Here is a 21,387-nt window from a genome sequence, read left to right on the forward strand (position 1 = left end):
TCTGGTTGAACAAAGATGAATAAACAAATCTTTTTATTAAATTTACATTTGAAATAAATTATTTCACATCATTTATGGAAATAAGAAGTCCATAAATTGTTGGTTTCTCAATAAAAGTTGGACATACAACTGATAAAATAGAAATTGTACAGCAAAGATCATTAAAGGTGCTAAGCTTGGAGCAGCATTCATAAAGAGTTTTTTAGTCTCTTCAGCCCCCACGTAATCTTCCATGATCCCCTCATGCCTGTTGAAGTTCATCCAGGCACTCCATTCTTTGTCTTACAGCTCTGGAGTGGTGCTTGTGAACCACCCTGCAGGAACTTCCACATCAGCATGCGACACACAAGTGTCATTCACTGCTAGCCAACTGTGCTTAGCTGCCTTCTTTAGTGTAGGGGTCTTCTTTCCTTAGAGCTTCCAAAAGAACTTCATCTGGGATTTCTTCCATGCCATAATTCAGACTGTCATCTGCAGCTTCAGCTAGTTCCACATCTTCAGCAGCTTCTAGGAAACGGGCATCATCACTTGTGTTTTCCCACTCATTGTCTGACAACTGGAAGTCTTGAGACCAGCTGTTCTCTGGAAATACTGAGCTTTTTGACAAGTCTGACACATTAGAATGTGGATTTACTTTTCCTTCTGTGTGCCCCCTGTCATCCATTAGTGTGGACTCTTCCTTTGAAAGACAAGAACACCACTTATTCCATATGCAAATAACTCTTGATACCTTCAACTGCTCTGCAAGTTTGAAGTTTGTGCTGTCACATAGAATGGACACTGCAGAAAGCTGGCCAACACTACAAGATTTTCCAGCATATTCATATATAGCCACATAACCTGTGGAAGCCTATTTTAATAGGAGTAGAAATCCACTGTTTTCCTAGCACCCTACACGTAGCCTGTTGAATACAGCTTCATAAAATAATACAAGGTTAAGACTAACTTAAGTGTCTGTTCAAATATATTGTCAGGACCTGAAAATAGAGTTAAATGACACTTTCTAAAAAACTAATAGCTATTGATGAGCTGCTTGAGTAGAGCTTAACTTGCCATTCTGCTGTATGATATTTAGAGCTGTACAGTTAAAAGTTGAAAAATATACCAATTCTTATTGCTTAAGCACTGGAAAAACTTGTATGTTCAGGGTGTAGAGTCTAGGTGCAGTATCAGGTCAGTTTGAATATTCTGCTTGTTTGGGGAAACATGCTGCTTTAGTACACTAAAATGGAGATAAATTAATTTCAGAAATGAGGGTTGCTGACTTACATTTGACTTTGACTGACTCAAGAGTTCCAGAACCAGTTCTGTTTTACCTTGCATGCACAGGAGAGCTAAACTGGGGCAGTTTTTCTGTTCTGCACCTGGAGCAGCCTTGTGGCTTAAGACATTGGGAACTGCTGATCACATCAGAACAGAAAGTCTTTAGTTCCAGGTGAAGTTGGACAATTCCAGTAACTTAGCATTGCTGGAGAACTTAAAAATGAATATATGGAACTACCACACCAGCACAGCTGCTCTGGGGATCCCTATACCACTGTAACAGTGTGTGGCACTCTCCCAGCACACTGGGATGTTTGTGGGACTATCCATGGACTTCCAGAGCCTCACATGAACTTAAACGTCTCAATAGGACAAAAACATACCTCTTTGAAAAGAGAGGGGAGGCATATCCCAGGTGGCAATGGAAAACCTAAATCAAATATAAGACATTAATTAAAGTTAACATTCCAAAACTTATTAAGTATAACTGAGATCACAGGCTACATACTTTGAGATTTGAAGTTTTGTTCTCTGCAGACAGGATCATGACACTTTTGATACCAGACTTCATTCTTTAGATCTATGAGAATCCTAAGAATGAAATTATTTAGTTTTTTAGTAACAGTACATAAATTAAGTGAATTCATGTGGTAGGAAATTCTAATACTAAATGAACAGGTTTTGTTTGTCTTCAGCTATGGACATTGCTTTCATATTCTTGGCATACTTACTACAAACTTGTTTTGTACAGTTTTTAGTAAACTTCAGGCTTCTTAAGTTTAAAGAAATAAATTTTTAAGACTAACATATGAAAGTAAATTTAGTCAATTTCATTACATTAAGCTTGGAAGAGAAAGTGATCAAATTAAGATTATTATATGGGACTTAAGATTTTGTTGCTGCTGCTGTTACAGATAATTTCATTATAAAAGCCACATAAAATCACTGTTTTCTGTCAACTGAATAGGCCACCCAGCTTTTTCAACTGTGCTTTAGAAACACCAAACTTCAAGTAATTCACTTGAGAAACAGCAAGTTCATCCAGCTGTGGGGTGCTTTTCCTTGCTATATTGCGAACTTGTTTCTCAGGAACGCATTCCTTATGTTTCAGTGGTTTAAAATGTTACATAAAATTATTTTAAAGTTTAAATATTTATACTAATTATATACTGTAATTCTAATATAATCTAAAAAACTGACTTTCCATCATTTTTTTGCTAAAACTATAGGAAGTCTGAATCCTTGTAGAGTCACTAACAAAACTCATCTTGATTCATGTGGCAGGAATTACCATTCTAAAATAGCAATTTGCAATTATTATAAAATGACAGAGTAATTTGAATAACATAAGAATATAATTTAGGAAGCACTGTAAATTAGTTTAAAAGCAGTCTGCTTGCTTTCTTATTTTTCAGCTTCCTAGCTGGGAAGTATCAAAACATAGTACTGTTTAATAGCTTTAACATACTTTGACTTTTATTTTAGCATCTTTGGGCCCATATTTTAAATATCGTGAAGATTACTTCATAGAATTATTAGAAATAAAAGTCCAGTTATCACAAAGTAAACTTGCGGAGGGGATAAAGTGTTTCTTTGGTTTTGTGGGCTTTTTTTTGTGATTAAAACATTGTATCACCACATAGCAAGGCAGTAAAAACTGGAACAGTTGCTGATTCTATCCATAACAGTTTTTTCAGCATTTCTAGAGAATATCAGTTGAACAGGAAAATAACTAAAGCTGTTTCAAACGGAATAGTTAAAGAACATACATTATATTGTTACTTTTGTGAGCTCTTCCAATATTTTCACACCAACGGTAACCATAAATATCATAAATAAGTAGTTCTTTGAGAGAGAAGTAACTCCACTGTCGTATCCCTGAGGAAAAAAAAAAATTATTTAAATTCTTTTGAAATAGTGCTGCAGAAGACTCATTTGTAAACAGTAAGGTGGTCTCTTTACCTCCTTGTAGTCCATCTTTATTAACCAAAGAATGAACAAAATTATCAATTTCTGGATATGGTGAACCCTGGTAACCTTCCATGGGATCTGTTAAACCAAAGGTCACAAACATACACTGTTAGAGGGTTTGCCACTGTAATATGCCATTGTAACACTTACACTTTATATAGACCATAGGCAGAAAATGTACAGGAATCACATCACACTCTTAAATAAAAGCAGGGATAAAGCCACTGTTACTTTCTTGTAGATCTTTAAAGTGCCACCCCCACCCCCAAGGTGCAGAGGGAGCTGGGACAAAGCAAGACAGCTGTGGTTACAGGAGGGGAGGGTCAGTGGCATTCAGATGCTGCAGAGCATCCTTCAGTGCAAATATATTCTGCCTCCTGCAGAAAGGCAGCTGATGAAGGGCCCTCCTAAAAATTACCAGGTGTACAAGTCACAGAACACCTGAATTGCAAGTTTGGGGGTTTTTTTTCTATGCAGTAGAAAAGGTTTGAGGTACCTCTGCTGCTTCTGGTAGTTTTGCTGTTTAAAAAAGCAGACATTTTTCTCTCCTCTGAAAAGCCAGATGATAGAACTTTTATGTCATCACTTGCTCTAAAGAAAGGGGAGAATACAAAGAAAAGAGTATTATTCTTACAGCATTACACAGTACAATATAACTCCCTGTAACATCCCACAGGGTGGCACAACATGACACAGCCCTGTGCGCAGGGGTGGGCCAGGAGACCTCCAGGGGTCCCTGCCAACCTTCACCAGCCTATGATTCACTGTGCACCTTTCCCTGTTCCTGGAGCACTTTTCCCTTCTGGCCTTGGCAGTTTCCCTGATTCCCACCACAGGACAGGGGTTCCTCCTCCCCAACAGCAACATTTGGTTCCTGGCCAAAGTCTCAGGACCCACCCATTTAACAGCTGCTGGTCCACACTCCTACAGCAGGATGTGCTCTAGATGTAGTATTTATGCAAATATACCCTTTGGAAGGTTTAATTTTCTTTTTTTTTCTCTCTACAATGAACTGCTTTTCCTTGCTATATTGCTAACTGGAAGCCAGATGATAACAGAAGTCTAAATTCAACACAGCAGAATTTCTCATCCATATTTATGGTGGATTCAGCTGATGTCTATGATCTGAATACACTGTGTGGTTTACTGGCATCAGTTCAGAATAATAAACATTTCAGGACATAAAACCTGAAGTAAACAAAAATATGCTTTCAATAAAAATATTAATCCTATTTTAACCTTTTTGCTACAGCAAATGATTAGGATCTTCTCAAGATAAGGTATGTCATATCAGAGGTTTAGATTAGATATAGAGAACTTGATTATTGTCTGTACAAGTACCCAGCCTACAGAGGGGTCTGTATCATCAAATGGGAAATCTGGTATGCAAAAAAACACAGAGAGAAACCCTTTGTATTTCTTACCCTACTTTGAAAATTATTCAGACTTCTTACATTTAACTGACTAGAAATCTGTTAAGTTTTGCTTCCAGAACTACACAGAAACTAACCAAACTTAATAATGGTTATGTTTTGGCATTTTGAGTGTGTATAGAGAAATGAGGCATAATTCAGAGGCTGTAACACATTTGAAGGCAGGTTTAATGAAAGAACAAGACTCCCAAGAAATTTTTTCTTCAAACCAAGAAATTCTACTAGGAACTCCTGAATTACACTGTAACAATGTTGAATGAATAATTGCTTATTCATAATAGTTATTTGTAACTGCTACAGGAGAATTATCTTTAAAATAGATATTTAAAAATACTGTACATTTGACTGGAATTAAGTAATTACCCAACATTGCAGATTAGAGAGGAAAGAAAATATGCTTCTTCCAAGGAAACACTCTTTTCACAGTTGGGAACAAACTTATTATCCTCTGCTATCTTCAGAATCACATTTTTTCCTGCTTTTGATGACTTATACATCCGGAAATTTCTATTCTTTGTATAAACTCCTGTAGGGAAACAGATATTTCTTAACAGGGCAGTGCTGGCTACGATACTGAGCTGGAACTAAGATACTGAGCACTTGTAAATTAAACAATTTTCCTTAGGTCCAGCTAAGAGTCTGATGAATGGACAAAGTCTGTTACTGACTGGGTCACAGCCCATAAAAGAAACGCAACAAAGCAATATCATGCACACATGTACAGCTTTATGTTAACAGAATAATTAAGAAAAATGCTCAACACCTCTACATAGGCATTTTAATCATTCTGACATAATTGTTAGAAGTTTCCCTTCAATACAAGGAATTGGTTCTTTCACAATAACCTTGTGAAATACAACTGAGCCCAAAAACCTGCACAATTATTTTAACCAGAAAGAACTTAATCAAACCTTCTGTTTTCTGTGGATTGCTTCATAACTTGTCTGAGGTGTGTATCAGGAAAGCTTAATTCCAATCTCAAACAGCAAAACAATGATCAGGTATCTTAACATTGCATAATCTATCTAATGATTGATTGAGAAAGTGAGTTTTATTTGCAGGTTGCATTTGACTTTCATGAATAGAGAAGCACTTACGGAGCTCATACAAGAACACAAAGCTTTCTGTCACTGCAGCCTCATGATATAGTTCAGGAGTTCAGCATTTTTGACTTTAGCTTTCCAATTTTGAGGTAATGTGTATAACATAAATATTGAGGATGGATGGTTAATTATGGGAAACTAACATCAAATTCTTAAAAAGTGAGACGGGAAACAGATTGTTTGATTTAAATTCCATTCACAAATATGCTTTTAAGAATTTTGAACAGCAGGTGACAGTAACCCCTCTGACTCAGTAACAGGAAAGCCTACTGTAGCCAACTTTGGGATTACACTTCAGTAGATCAGGCATACTGAAGAGGCCCACAATAAAAGTGATCCTGAATATTATGAGAAAAATTTGAAGGAATGGGGGTTCTTCAGACGAGTCCAAAGATAAAGCCCAAAGTAAAGTCCTGAAATATGTAACACAGTGCTATGCAAAAGCATGCTATTTTTATTTTCCTGAGATAAGGCAAAAAGAAAAAAAATAAAAAAGGAAAAACAGATATGGAGTCCAAAAAGGGCGGAACTTTTAAACTCTACCCATAACACTATGGGTGTTACGCTTCTGGAGATTTGTAACATTTTAATATCCTGAGCAGGCTATGCCCAGCTGGACCATGAGGTGCCTAACCCAAAATTCCTATTATTCCATCACTGAAAGCTAACAGCTGCCATTCCAAACAGGGAAAGGCTCAATTCATACATGTAGAAGAATACAGAAAGCCATGCCTGTAAGACTTGTTTCTTTATTAAGCAGCTTCTAATTCAACTGAAATAACAAAAATGCAGTATATGCTATCCTTTTTCAATCCAAATTGGAGCACTGAAGCCTTAAGGATAGAAAAAAGTTAGTCTTGTGTGGAAAGAATTACTTTAAACTTCAGAACAAAATAATTAAATGTAGTAATATAAGAAGTTCCATAGACCATGAAGTTAAGGTTCCTTTAAAAGTATAGCATTTATGATAACAGTTCCAGCATACATTTAAAGACCATAGGGACAACAGCAATTGAAGATTAAGGAACATTTCATTCTTAACCTTTGTTGCATCCCAAAGGGGGTTAAAAACACTTATACTTGCCTAGATCCACAAAAAGCTGCTTGTTGCCTTCTTTATCCTTTACTATTAGGAAGGAAAAATCCAAATTTTCTCCCTGGTGTGGCATTTCCATAGCCTTTGTTTCATGAGCAATGGCTGGCCCATCTTTAGAATCATCTTTAACAGTTGTGAGGTTTGTAAGAGAACCATCTAATTCAGGTCCTGCAGAACACTGGAAAACATTCTCTGCTTCTTCTGTTGGAATCACAACAGCCCTGCTCTCCATTAATCTTATGGCAGGCTGCAAAATGGTTCTCACAAAGTTACCTTAAAAACAACCAAAAAAGGTCAGAAGCAGATGACGTCATTTATGAGTCAAGAAAGAACGTACAGAGTTTCTGTGCAAACAGTTTTCAAAACAGCCAAGATGGAAGTGGTTGAAGTTTGGGGTATTTTTAGCCCATCTGGATTTTTAAAAAGAAATCTTTTGACCAGCCCACTGTGTAAAATTGTTCTGGCCAGTGACTGAGAAACCAATGCCTCACAAGAATTTGTACTAGATGTCTTTAAGAAAAAAAAAAAACAACCCTAAATACTAACAAGCTAAGATTTAGAATTTTAATAAGGTTGTGATTGTCCCCCTCACTACTGCTTTCCCTAATTTCACTTTCAGAATTATTTAAATGTTTACTTGCAGCTTCATGGTGTATTTACTGATGTAAGAGCTTGACCAAAGCTTATTCAAACAACAAATTACTTTTACAAAAGTATTTTGTAATGACTTTTCAAACTCCCAGTATTGTAATTCAATTCCCACTGGACCTCCAGGCTCTGCTAGATGGTAACCAAAGACAGACAAATATAAACCATGGCCAAATTAGTGCTAGGGTAAAGCAAGCAAAGAGAATAAATACAGCACATTGCATTGTGGGGAAAAAAACTACAAAGTGGAAGGAATACTGGCAAGGATGCCTCTGCACTTGTTGGATGAAGCTTCCACAGGGAACATGAATGAATATGAAATACTGTTTCTCCCATGCTACATATCAGTGGAATGACTCAGCATATCAAGCATCAAAATCATCATCTTCATAATTCATAACAGGACTACTGGGACACACAAATGAGTCAAGACAACCCTAAACTGGCAATTCTCTGTGTTGGGGTTGCAATTTAAATTGCTTTCAGCTTTCTCTTAAGCATGTCTATGCACAGGTGGCTTGAAATCATCTTTGTCCTGCCTTTCTGACAATGTGCTGAACAGAAATTAACTGCATTTTGAGCAAAAACCAGCAGCTTTAATTGTTTAGAGTGACATTAATCTGAAAATTAAGGAGTCATAGACTTGCCAGTTTCATAGAAATCATTATTTTTGTAAATAAAACATACAGGCACAAAAATTACATTTTTGCAAACACACATGCTAATTATTGGAAAAGAAGGTAGAGGATGAGAAAAAATGAGGCTTAATGAAATAGTAATTATGTTTATGCTGGGAATACATATTTGTTTCCACATATAACTCCATTAAAATAAATACTCATATGGAAGATGGCACTGTATAAAGTCAAAACTTCACTTTTTATTTCTAGGTGTAAGAGAAAAGAACACACTTACCAATATGAGTGTTATCCTTAAATACAGTCTTTTCGGGTAGAAATATTAAGTGCCGACTAAATTTTTCCTCAGTACTGGAATCCAAGTTCAAGACATCTTCTGATGAACAATTTACATCATAAAATTCTTCTAATTTTTGGCTGACAAGCTGAAATTATACACATTAATTATGTTGTTTTACTCTAGTAGTTGTATCTATAAAACCTAACACAAATTCAGATTCTACATTTTTCTCAAGGTCTTTTTTTCCCTCATTTTGAGCATACAAATAATTTAATTCAAACTAATTCATATCAAGTTTTAACCAAGTTTGACTTAATAGACTTTATTTCCTTAAATACACAAGTCACTTAGCTAACAGTGATAAGCTGAGAAGACTTTCAGTTTCTCAGGTCAAAGTCTGGTTAGGAGGCTTTACCCTGCAGGTTGTTTTCTGCCACAAAGCAGTTCCCACCCACAGTGACAATGTTTGCAATGTAGACTCACCAGGAGTGGAAGATAGAGGCTGTCATGACATAAAGGACTGGTGAGCAAATTCACTGTTATGATTTCGCTAATTCATTGGTACGGCCCAATGAACAATAGCAAAGCAGAAAACAGATTTCACTCTAAATTAGCTCGTAAAAAACCTTTCATAAACCAAGTTAGTGATTACTCATGTTTAGGACTGGGACTCAGAACCTAATGATCTGGAAGCTTTGGGTTTTAGCAGCTCAGATTCCCCACCCAGCAAATCCAAAATCCTTTTCTTAACCTGAGGAGTCTCTGTATTTCAGAGTTGATTCACAATGGATAAACCCCTCCAGATGCTGTATCAATTAAGGGCTCTTTATGAAGGAATTACATCAATAATCTTTTACTTTTGTTCACTTCTAGCTAGAGACATGTAGGTGACAGAAGTCTCACAAACAGACAATGAGATCTTATTAAAACAGAAGATATTCTTCTAAAAACATATGAACGCCATATTGAACTTGCAGAGAGCTAATTTACAAAAAAAAATGCAATAAAATAGAAACTGCACTATTTAATAAAATAGATAATTAGTAAAGGTATTTAATTTTAAGTACCAAATTGGTAAATGCAGTCACATGATGCTCTCTACATCATCATTTAACTAAATTATAATGAACTGTCATCTAAAGAAACTTTCAGGAGAGATTAATCTAAGCTTTGATACACAACTGCACCATTAGGCAAAGGGAATGAACTAAGGAACATATGAATGGAACTTTTATTGATGCTACTTTAAAGAGTACCTAAACATTCCTCCAGTTTTACAGCTTTGAAGTGGCAGAGCACATAACACAATCTTCAAAAGCAAACCTACCATGTCAGTAAACCTACCACCAATAAAAACAGTCCAACAGCCATCATTCTTTATTTTTGTCTTTCAATTAATTTTTTTGTCTCACTTAGACTAAGCCCTTGCTTTAATTAAAATATATTTTTACTTAATTAAAAATATACACTGGTTTTGCAATTATTTTAATTTTACTATCAATATAAAGTAGTAAATACTTTGGTTTCATATTAAATTAACAACAAATTCATATTTATCCACAGCATGACTTTGCTCCAGTTTACCTCAATTAACTTCATGACCATACTCTTGCCATCTGCATCAGGATTTGCTGGTTTGTAAAACTCCAAATCAAAATAAAGCTTGCAAGGTTCTTTTTCAGGAATTACTTCATAGCAATGCATAAGACTTGTTTTACAACCTTGGCTAAGGAGAAACAAAAACAAATCACAACCTCTCATGATAAACATTATGTGCATGATAAACAGGCTTATCAGTTGCAAACAAGGATCCCATATATTTCATTCTGCAATCAACCATCCATATTTTTAAAATGTAGTAGCACTATAATGCTTGGAAAAAATTGTAACTAACATTAGCATCAAGTATTAGCAAAGATTGTCTGGCCTAGACTTTTAATTTTGTAGAGTACTCTCCTCTCCACAACCCCCCAGTCTTACAATACATACAGAAATGTTGAGAATTCAAGGAACTATGAAAACTACAGTAAAAAACTTAAGTCATCACTTATATGTCTTTAGCACAAAAATATGGATTTTTTTCTAACTAAATTAAAAAAATAATCTCATTGTCAGTTTCACAAAAAGATCAGGCTTTAAATATAAAAACTGACTCAGATTTCTTTCACTCCATAGCCAAATGTTTTATTGTAAAAGAAACAAATGGGAGAAAAACTTCAGTACATGACTGAATTGTCAATACTTGGAACTACATCATGCAAATGCAAACCCATAAATCAGTTTCCAGACATCTGCATTAATGCCCACTGAAACTGGTGTATGACTAGTCAGAAAAGTATGTTTTTGTCATGTGTTGGTATGATCCCCTGAGGAAAGCTGACAGCAAAAGCAAATCTTCTGTTAATAAATTTCAGTTCAGTAGACAGAGTACTTAATTCACAGGAAATAATGGCAACCTGCTACTCAAAAGTTAGTTGAAACTCACTATAGAATATATTGTTTTGTCCTCATGAAGATTTTTCCCATTGCCAAGATAAAACCTCAGGTAACCCATTACAGCTCTGTGCTACTCAGAGCAGCAGATGGCTTCTGGGAATGCCTATCCAGTGATAGCTCTTACTAGCTGTGATATCCAGTATACCACTAACTTCTACTAACACACATGGCACCTTCTCAAATACTCACGTGTAATAAAACCAAAGCTCTTCATACGTTGTCACAAGGTAAAACCTCTGTCCAGTCTGTGTGTTCTTTTCCAAAGCAAACACATGAACATCCTTTTTAAATAAAAACATGGAAATTTTTTTTCATTTTATTTTAAAAACCAGTTTAAATCTATATAAGTTCCTGCTTGGCATCAGTTAAAGGTTAGTAAATACTAGAGAACTATAAACAGATACTTTTCCACACTCAGTAGCATCTAGTTTTAATTTTGAACATAATTCTAATTTCATTTACACAGGTAAAACTGTGAAGCTCTTCTTTGCTATGCAGTAATGTAAACGGTTTTCTCTTTGAACTCTTGTTTTTTTCTGATCAATATCAAGTGCATCTAAAGGGAGGAGGAACAATGTCCTGAAAGAAGCAGCCTCATGGACATGATGGCAGTATAAGCTTTATGGGCAAATATTCTTCAGACATTATGTTGTTTAGATCCAAAAATAGAAATCTGATAAGAAAATAGAAAAAAACCTACTGCCAAGCCAGTGAGAACCCATTTTGGAAAAGAGGCTGTTAGGATTACTTAAATACCTGAAACAGGTATGGAGAAAAACACAATACTTTCTTTTAAAAGAGCAATCAATTTAAAAAGTGTTAAACTGAAAACAGAGGATACCTTTCAAACAATTTTTATTTGGCTAATCACGTCTAATCATCTGAACTTGCTACTCAGATGCCATTGGAGAGTTGTATTGTTTTTATTTAGTCTCTGCCTCTTCTTTATCTCTTTTTCTTATCAATTTTTCCTCCTCTTTCTTCCTACTCATTCTCACTACCTTCCCATTCTCCTGCCCACCCTGACAGCTTGTTCATCTTGAGGAGGAACAAATTTATCACTACAATGTTCCCAAAAAGCACTTTTACTGTTCAAAGTCAACACCACATATCAACTTGTATGTTAGAACAGAACTAGTACTTCTTAGAGATACTTCCAGTGCAACATGACCTACAAAGACAAAAAAAACCAAAACTTGCTCTTTCAGGATTGGGAATAAAAAGATCTTGTAAACTGATAAAGATTTCATTCCCAACAGCAATTTTAAATGATGTTCAATCTTGAAAGTATATAAAGAGTAGAGACATTCACCTAACACGTAATATACCTCTTGGCAGGTTTTTACATAAGAAAAAGCTTCAGCCTGTCGTGAAAATATTTTCCAAACAGAGGATGGCATAGAGGGTTTGGACAGTCTTGGTCTATAAACTGTAGGAAGAGGATTTCTTTCATAGTGAGATGCTAGTTCTTCCACCTTCTTCAGTCTTTCTTGCCATTTTCTCTTCATTTCTTCTAAAGCAATTACAGATAGTCAAATCAGTATCAATCTGTTTGCAAGGCAATTTTAATTTCAATCTATCCTGTACTCCTCACTGCTTTTGATTCTGATTTTGTTGAATGTAATTTATTAATTAACTGGGAGTAGCCAATGTTCCAAATCAACACCTAACCTTGCTATGATACTCATTTTAATATTAAATGTCTCTACACTGTTTTGGGAGTACAAAAGCTTCATATTAACACTTATCAAAGATAAACAACAGAATAAAGACAGTGAAAGAAGGCCTAGGAATTTTCATTTCGGTCTACAGAATGGTATTACACTCCTCAGAAAGTATACAAACTATTGACTAGGCACATAACATTAGTAAGGAGTAAAATAATACTAAAAGTAAAAAAATATTTTTCCTTTATGGTTGGGGAGACAAATGAGATCATTTCTATGGGTAGTATAATATTTGAGTTCATAGGAGGAGTTAAGACTTCAGTGACTTTAGCTCTGAGCTCTGTATCTTAAAGTATAAGAAACGAAATCCAAAATGAGAGTTCCATTCTCCATGCTGGCCTTTGCTATTGATCACTCATACTTTCACCTGCTTTAAAAGCTCATGTACTTTTCACAACCTTACAGCAGCAATCTTATCTCTTTTCAAGAAATAGAGCCATGCAGTAACTCTTGCTATCTTGCAACCTTTAAGTTTCTAGTCCCATAAAGTAATCCAAATGATGCAGAGTAATGTAGTAAAGCATAAACACATATATGTACAACTATCTGTAAGTGGAACACCAGGAAATCAGTAAAAAGCACGGCCAGGAAACTGTGAAACAGAGGAAGAGAGGCAAGAAGTAACAAACACAAAGGGGAATCTTCTTGTTCTGCCCAGCATAACCACTTCATTCTTCTAACAGCTCCTGGGCTGCAGTGAAAGATAAAAATGAAACTGAGTGTACTCAAAGGTATTCAAACCTTTAACAAGCTGGATCCACAAGGCAAATTTAAGTATTTAAATATTCTTGTGGAGCCCTGAAGCCCAAATTTTAGATCCTCTCATTTCCCCCTCCAGGTTTTCCATAGCAAATCTTCCTGGAACAGTTACATTTCTGCCCACTGTTGAAGCCTGCCAATGTCTTGATAGTCAGTGCCTGAATGAAGTCTAAGTAACAGAATGTTTTTTCTGTAACAGGGGTCAAACATATTACCTCTATCCCCCTTGTCCATCTTCTGACCTGTGCATTTTCTTCACTCCTTTTCTATGCTCTTAGTTTCTTCTCTGGGAATTAAAAGTTAGATTATAGATAGCAATCAGAATTTCTCAGAAGTGCTAACAAAACTTTCAGTTTCATTTTGGCGCTGCTGGCTGTAAATTAACTAGGTGCAAAAGAAATCCCTACATCAGCATTTTCCCACAAAGTGACCATTAAAAATGAAAGCAAAGGAGAAGCCCCATAATTCTTTATTAATTTTAAACTTTCTAGTTACATTAGGCCGTATTTTTGCAGAAACACAGCTGGGAGGACCTGAACCTGGGAGAAGAGTGATGACCCTTACTTTCAACTGAAACTATCATGGTTCTTGCAGTCCAAACACTCGATATCTCAAGAGTCCAACATGTCAAGTCTTTTCAAGGCAATTTCAATTCCTGTGTGAGCTATAACACAACACATCTACTTAGAGCACATACAGTTAACACAGATCAGCCTTCTGAGTTCACTGGGAAATTCTCACTTCATCTTCCTCTCTTATGTCCCACCAGAAGTAAGGGCAGTACTTATTTTTGTTTGACTTGACTGAAAGAAATCTTGTCACAAACATGTTTGGACTTCAGTGTTATTGACTCAGCAGGATGACTGCATGAAGAGCCTGGAAAAAATGTCTCCTGAGCAATGATTTAAAGAACTTGCTGTTTAATTTTCTCTATTTTATGGAAGACTATTCTCCCTTTACTTCTTATAACAGCAAAACGTATTACACACACCTGCAGCTGAGACATGCAAATCAACTGCTACTCAAAATAACATTACACTTGTTTCCTGGCTGGTGTGTACCATGCAACATAGTTCTATGGCAGAGTTCATGGTCCTTGACACAAATAAATCCATGAGATTTTCTCCCAGCTACCGATTCAGCCTTAGAAGAACACATTAAATTCCTTAACATTAGTGAAAATTAGCTATCCTTACATTCATCTGATGAATGTCACATTAACAAACGCTACTCATCTTCCCAATAACAAATGTTCATCTTGCCCTCCTAATAGAGGAAGTGGCCTCTACATTTACAGAATCACAGGATGGCTCAGGTTGGAAGGGACTACAATGGGTCATCTGGTCCAACTTCCCTGCTCAAGCGGGGTCATCCTAGAGCACATGGCACAGGATTGTGTCCAGTCAGTTCCTGAGTATTTCCAGTGGGGAAGACTCCACAACTCCTCTGGACAACCTGTTCCTCAAATTAAGATTGCAAGTGCAAAACTCAGTAGATCAGACCTGGTGATAAGACCTGAAAAAGTAGGTTAGTACCTGTTATCAGAAGCTGGAATACATAGCTTCTAATGTTATCTGACTTCTGATACTGAAGGTCAGTGTACAGATATGAAACTAACTGACGTGAAAGTTGATGAAGCCAAAATCAGGCCTCAGCGTCAGAGCGCTGTTGTTCTGCGAGGCAGGTCTGTGGGCAGCCAGGGACAGCCACCACGCAGGTGGGTGAAAACCCTGTCCAAGGGAAGGTACTGCCATGGTACAAGCCAGCTCATCCATGGGGATCTCGCTCACTGAGGTCAAGAGGGGGGGCTGCTTATTTAGTTATTGTCCCCACAGATTGCTCTAGATGGCCATTTCCTTTACAAACCACCATTCTGTCAGAATCACAGAACAGTCTGAGTTGCCACCGCCAACAGTCACACCATGTACCTGAGAATGTTGTCAAAATGCTCCTTGAACTCTGTCACAGTTGGTGCTGTGACCACTTCCCTGGGAGCCTGTTCCATTGCCCAACCACCCTATGGGTGATGTACCTTTTCCTATTATCCAACCTCAACCTCCCTTCACACATCTTCAGGCTGTTCCCTCGGGTCCTGTCACTGGTCACCACAGAGAAGGATCAGTGCCTGCTCACAAGGATGCTGAAGACCACAATGAGGTCTCCCCGTAGCCTCCCCTTCTCCAGGCTGAACAGACTAAGTGACCTCAGCTGCTCCTCCTATGGTTTCCCAACGAGGAAATGCCCTTCACCATCCTCAGGGTGCCCAGAACTGCACACAGCATTTAATATGAGGCCGCACCAACATGGTGTAATATACTAGAACGCTACATTTGTTTCAGCAGGCAGAGGAACTCAAGCAACAGCGCATCGTTCACACCCAAGAGCAGCAAGGACAGCCGTACCCGGCTCAGCGCTCCGAGCGCGGTGGCTCCGCCACAGGGCCCGGCCCCGCGAGCTCTGCCAGCAGAGCAGAGCAGAGCAGAGCAGAGCAGAGCAGCCACCCCGTGCCTCCCCAGCGCGGCCTCGCACGTCTCCCTCCCGCCGGCAGAGCCCGCCGGGCCCGCCGAGCCCGCCGGGCCCGCGCCGCTTCCCCGGCCCGACTCACGGCCCGCGCCGCCGCCGCCGCCGGTGCGCGCCGCCCGCCCAGCGCGGGGCGGGGCCAGCGCGGCGCCGGCGGGCCGGGCGGCGGCGGCGGGGCTTTCTGTGCTCGGGGCAGCGCTCGGCTGAGCGGGGCTCGGGAAAACGCGGCTCAGAGCGCAGCGAGCAGCCGGTGAGTGAAGCCGGTGAGGGGCATTGGTGCCGGGAAGCGGCGGTGCCGGGATGCGGGCGCGGCGGCGGAGCCGAACAAAGCCGTGGGGGTGGGGGTGGACCAAGCTGTGGCTCTCCAGGTCCGTGTGGCCGCCAGCATTTCTCCCGGAGGAAGTCGGCAGCGGGGAGCAGGAGGGGAGCCGCGTTTGGCCGGGGCGGGCCCGGCTGAGCGCGCCGTTCCCCCGTCTGCCCGCGGGGCTCCCGGCCCCGCAGGCCCGGCGCTCGGGCGGTGCTGGGGCGGGTGAGCCCCGGCCTGGCCCTCGGGCCAGGCGGGAGAGAGCGCCCGCGGCTCCATCCCAGCGCCCGCGGCTCCATCCCAGCGCCCGCGGCTCCATCCCAGCGCCCGCCGTGCCCATCCCAGCGCCCGCGGCTCCATCCCAGCGCCCGCGGTGCCCATCCCAGCGCCCGCGGCGCCATCCCAGCGCCCGCGGCGCCATCCCAGCGCCCGCGGTGCCCATCCCAGCGCCCGCGGTGCCATCCCAGCCCCGCGGCTCCATCCCAGCGCCTGCCATGCCCATCCCAGCGCCTGCCATGCCCATCCCAGCGCCCGCGGCTCCATCCCAGCGCCCGCGGCTCCATCCCAGCGCCCGCGGCTCCATCTCAGCCCCCGCCGCTTCCCCTGCCCGGGGGCAGAGCCCAGGCCTCCGGTGGTAGCTTTCCAGAAGCTTAAGGTAGCGAGTTTGTTCCCTTTCAGCCTGTCTTTGTGGGGACGCTGTAGAAACAGAGGGCAAAGAGAAGAGGAAAAAAAAGGCGCTGTAATTCTGAGCTGCTCTCTGGTGACCACTCGGTGGACCATTAACCGGAAACACGGGGTCAGAAGCTGTATTTGGATCTTCCGAAACAAAGCGTGTTAAATAAACCTCGTCTGTACTGACGAAAAGCATGCCTGGGGTCCTGGCAGGCACTGTGGCTAACTTTTGGTAGCAGGCAACACGCCCTGCCCGACGTGTGTTGTGTCCTGCCTGTTCCCTGCTGGGCTGAAGGATAGGGCTGGCCATCTATCGTCTGTCTGTCTTTTACTCTGTAACTCAGAGCTCTTTCCTTCAGGTATCTGCTTGCCAGGGGGTAGGTTTCAAACTAGCACACCGTGCCCTTCATGTTAAGGAGCTGATATGGCTGTTGCTTATAGCAGTGTGATTATATATATATATATAGATGTGATTAATAGCTACAGGTAAATTAATAACTCCAAGGTCCTTCTACACTTGGAGTAATTTCAGCTGATTTTACAGCTTCATGCTGAGTACCTAAAAGTCTGTTTGTTGTGGAAGATCAGAATGCTGGCCCAGTGTCAGGACTTTCCAGCAACTACATCCAGACCAGAAGCAATGGGAAAAGCTGTCTCAGTATGGGCCTGCTTCCATCTTTGGTAGCAGTATTTAGCAGGGGGATAGTGTCTCACAGAAAATGTAATGCTGTATTTCAGATGTTTTTTGTTTTTTCATATAGTCTGCTTCTGTATCTTCCTTCTCTTATTAGTCAGATAATTATTGTTTAGCATTATACATTGTAGAGGGGAAGATTTTTAATTTGCATGTCTGCATTAGTATCATGATATGTCATGTATATGTTTGTCTACAAAAAATACCTTCTTTAAATGCTTGACATTTTCTCTTGCATTCATGTGATGTAGAAAACTGCCCTTTTCCTATCTTTAAGAAGATGTTTTACATTGCTGATGTCTGTTTTGAGCAGTGCTATACTCATTGCTTTGTAGCAACAGATATATTCTGAACATGTGTTGTTTCCTGTGGTTTGCATATTTCAGGATCCAGTTGGTAACTAAAGACAGTTTAGTTATTTGCTTTCTCCCATCTCGGAAGCTTTGGTATTTTTATCACTATATATTTTTATCACATTTCTGTTGTTCTCATTTCAAAGAAATATTGCTTTAAAAAGAAAAAACTGATGGTTTTTATGGCCACCATAAGTAACCATGTGGTAACACATGATGATGTGAATTAATTTTCATTAGGTCCAGGTGGAATAAGTAAATCCAGGCTGCAATGGAGTAAAAAGTTGTTTTATTTATTGTTTTCCTGTCAAAAGAAAAGTATTGGAATAACTACATTTATGTAGGGGAAAAAATCTTTTTGCTCTTATTGCTGTACAGAGATGAATTGGTCATTTCTTGGTAGCTTGCAGAACATAGCTTTGAACCTTTTTGAGACACTTTATTTCTTATTACCTAGTATATGTAAAGATCATTGTAGCATCACCTTTATGTTTGCTGTCTCTGTATCATGTTTTTTTTTAATTGTATTTTTTTTCAGACTCACTATTATAAAATAAGCTTCCTAAAATCTACAGAATATATTTTGCTAGATTATAAAAATGCTATTGCTCTTTTTAATAACTTGTTTATATTTCCTTACACTTGAAACCTCGTTTTACCTAAGCTTTCAGAGAAAATATCAAAGAGCAGCATAAAAATTTGTAATAAATTTTTAAAGCACTGCAATGATTTCTTCCCCCCACACCTCCCCTCACCAGGATGAGATCATCCTCCACAGGGAAATGCATGGCATCACTGCATTACCTAAAGCAAGATGAGGCAATTCTTACTGGCCTGTTAGAATCAGCAGCATCCTCCAGAGAGCATTGCTGTGACCCTGCTTCAGAGCACAAAATGCCCTGCTGATTCAGGCACGCATTTGAGTGCCTAGGGTGTCTTTTGTTCTTTAAAGAAGTGCAGGTGACCTGGTGCCTGAGGGTGCTCAGGAACTGATGGATATTAAAAGTAAGTTATGGATTCTGTTCTGAAGAGAAACTATGCACATTTCAAATACTTAACGTGTTATAACCAGTTTTTCTAGATAATCCCTATAGCTTCTGTAAAGTCTCTGAGACAAGCTCTAGTTGTGATGAAGTAGAGTGCAGGAAGCTCTAACACTTCACTGAACAACTCTAACTGTAGACTCTGAACTAGGCTTGCAGAGTAAGAAGTATTTTTATGATACAAGTTGTGATTTAAATTTTTCAGAAAGAAACTAATATAATTGATTGGAATTGTAGGTTTTGCTAGCTACTTCTTCCAGTTTCATTGTTTCTTTGATGCTGGATCAAGAACAGCAGTTTTACAGCTTTAAAATTGAAGGTTGCTAAAGGGTCAAGGAGATAAGTTTTATTTTAAGGTCACTTAAATGTTGGAGATCTCTCTTAGTGTTTGCATCGTGCCTTTACATTTACGTTGTAAGCAGCATTCAGTGCTCGCAGGGGTCTGCAGTTTGCTTAGTTAAGGCTGCTGCTGTTCAGCAGTTTGGTTGGAGCACCTTGAAATGGACAGGGTCTATGCCTTTATTAGTGTTCAGCTCTTTATTAAAAAGTCAGCTCGGCAGGGGGGTGTTGTAGCTTTTCCGGTAGCCGAAGGGTGAGAAGGTGACAGTCTGTCCCTGGAGTCTCCGAGGCACGCTGGTAGCCGGAGGTGCAGAGGTGTCCAGTCTGTATCTGCAGTCCCAGCAGACCGTCCTCTCCTTTCCTCCTGGCACACTGGTAGCCCAAGGCTGGGGGGATGTGCAGAGCCTGCTGCCGAGATCCAGCAGCAGCTATCCCTCTCCTGAAGACACCAGGAAGAGTGTCTGATTCCTTGTGCCTGCTTCCCACAGCCCACTCCAGTCTGGTCCTCTGCAGGTTATGGTGACAGGTCAAACACAGACTAGGGATGGGGTTCCCTTTTCCCCAACCAGCACACCCATCCAGCCCCCTCCACTGTGCCCCTCTTTTTCATTTTGGGGTGTTTTTCATCCTCAACCCCCCCCCCCACCATGATTCCACTGGATTATTTCTGGATTATTTTGCATCCCGGTCCTAGTGTGGGTGGGGTTGTAGGTGATTCCCAGGAGCAATTGGCTAATTAACATTTCAATGTCAGTACTTAGTTTGAGCCAAGTGTCCCAGCCAGGCTGTTTTGTTCATAACACACCTGATGTGAACCTGGGAGAGCCTAATAAGCCACTTCCCTCCCTCGAGATTCCAAGCGTTCATCTGTTAGCCAGAGAGCTCTAGCTTTCCCTGTGCTTCGGCTGAGTCTTTCTTCAAGTAGCTCTTGGTAGGTGGCTCATCTGATATACAGGAGCTGGCCACAGCTTATGGAGGCACATATTTACTAGTTTACACTCTCTCCTTCATGGACTTGGAGCACAGGCACTGCAGAACTTCACAGGGCCAAGCAGCTGGGATGAGCACTTGGGGTTTAGCAGAAGTTGATTTCTGTGCTGACATGGCTACATTGCTGTCAGTGCACCTGCTAGTTGGTTTTGATAATAGAGTTGGCACATGATGCTGTGCTTTTTTATATCGTGTGGCTGTTTATTACTATTGAGAACAGAACAGATGAAGAAGAAGATGAACAGATGAAGGAAGTTAACCATTTCCCTGTCTCTCTTATGAATCCCAGCCACACTGAAGGGTTTGGGTTGAGCTCATGCACCTAGTTCTTCTCCAGAAGGGAGAGTATGAGTGGCACCAGAATGGTAGGTCAGTCTGCTTGGATGTTTTCCTACAAATTTTGCTCAGGCTGAGAGCTCGGGAAAGCTGAGAGCCAAACCCAAAGATTTTGTAATAGGGATGGCTGAAAAGGCATAGAAACTCCTTAAGCTGGACTGTGCTGGAGCAGAACTTCCTTGTCAATAAAAGCTGTTCTTTCCAGTTGCTGGGGATCAGAAGCTCTGCTCTTCAGTTAGGGTTGGGTGCACACACCAGTTGTCACTGTAGACTAGACTTTGCTGGCAGTGCTAATGTTCCCTGCTCCCTAGGGCATAGGGTTGGATCACTGTCATGCCACAGTCAGAGGTACTTGAATTGCCCTTGGGAGTTGCTTGCCTTTTTTTTTCCCACAAGGTACTTTTAATGAATTAGGCTTCGGAGTTTAGATGAATGAATACAGATCAAGATGCTAGGCAGTCAAGTTCAGCATTGTAGATTTAGTTCCAACCTTATGATACTGCCTTTAAAGTAAATTTCTAAAATAAAAATTTGATTTTCAGGAAAATTGCTGTTTGCTGCATTACATAATACAGTTGTCAAGTCAGGAATAATTTGGTGAAGAAGAAGATTTAATTACATCAGTGCTCTGAAATAATATTCCGAGTAAAATTGAAGATCTTTTGAAGCCACTAAAAATGTAAGTAAATGTCTTCCTGGAATGAAGTTAAGAAAGAAGGTTA

At 40.0% G+C, this 21,387-nt stretch overlaps 2 protein-coding genes across 18 annotated transcripts in view; one reads left to right on the forward strand and one right to left on the reverse strand.

Moving 5' to 3' along the window:
• On the reverse strand, positions 1 to 16,079 carry PRIMPOL (primase and DNA directed polymerase). Of its 15 annotated transcripts, none has more exons than XM_077782888.2 (14): positions 16,020 to 16,079; positions 13,630 to 13,700; positions 12,257 to 12,441; positions 11,118 to 11,209; positions 10,017 to 10,158; positions 8,430 to 8,577; positions 6,855 to 7,139; positions 5,031 to 5,193; positions 3,731 to 3,825; positions 3,226 to 3,312; positions 3,033 to 3,141; positions 1,772 to 1,854; positions 1,647 to 1,693; positions 1 to 679 (listed from the first exon to the last, which is right to left on the reverse strand). In XM_077782888.2, the coding sequence occupies exons 2-14, from the start codon at positions 13,646 to 13,648 to the stop codon at positions 377 to 379; spliced, it is 1,758 nt and encodes a 585-aa protein (XP_077639014.2). In that variant the 5' UTR covers positions 13,649 to 13,700; positions 16,020 to 16,079; the 3' UTR covers positions 1 to 376. The 15 variants fall into 15 exon arrangements, with proteins under 15 accessions (XP_077639014.2, XP_085434865.1, XP_021398462.2 ...); XM_085578739.1 differs by having other exon boundaries at positions 12,257 to 12,438; positions 16,020 to 16,053; XM_021542787.3 differs by lacking the exon at positions 16,020 to 16,079 and adding an exon at positions 15,817 to 15,986 and having other exon boundaries at positions 12,257 to 12,438.
• CASP3 (caspase 3) overlaps positions 16,070 to 21,387 on the forward strand; it is a 12,705-nt gene continuing 7,387 nt past the window's right edge. For 2 of the 3 annotated variants that reach the window (XM_085578750.1, XM_021543375.4), the window contains exons 1-2: positions 16,070 to 16,184; positions 21,208 to 21,344. The gene's annotated coding sequence lies outside the window, so the exon portion shown is untranslated. Of the gene's footprint in view, positions 16,894 to 21,207; positions 21,345 to 21,387 lie in introns of all 3 variants that reach the window. The other variant, XM_085578751.1, reaches the window with a different exon arrangement.

This window comes from Lonchura striata, chromosome 4 (assembly GCF_050655825.1).
Source record: "Lonchura striata isolate lonStrDom1 chromosome 4, ASM5065582v1, whole genome shotgun sequence".
In the NCBI taxonomy this organism is placed as follows: Eukaryota; Metazoa; Chordata; class Aves; order Passeriformes; family Estrildidae; genus Lonchura; species Lonchura striata.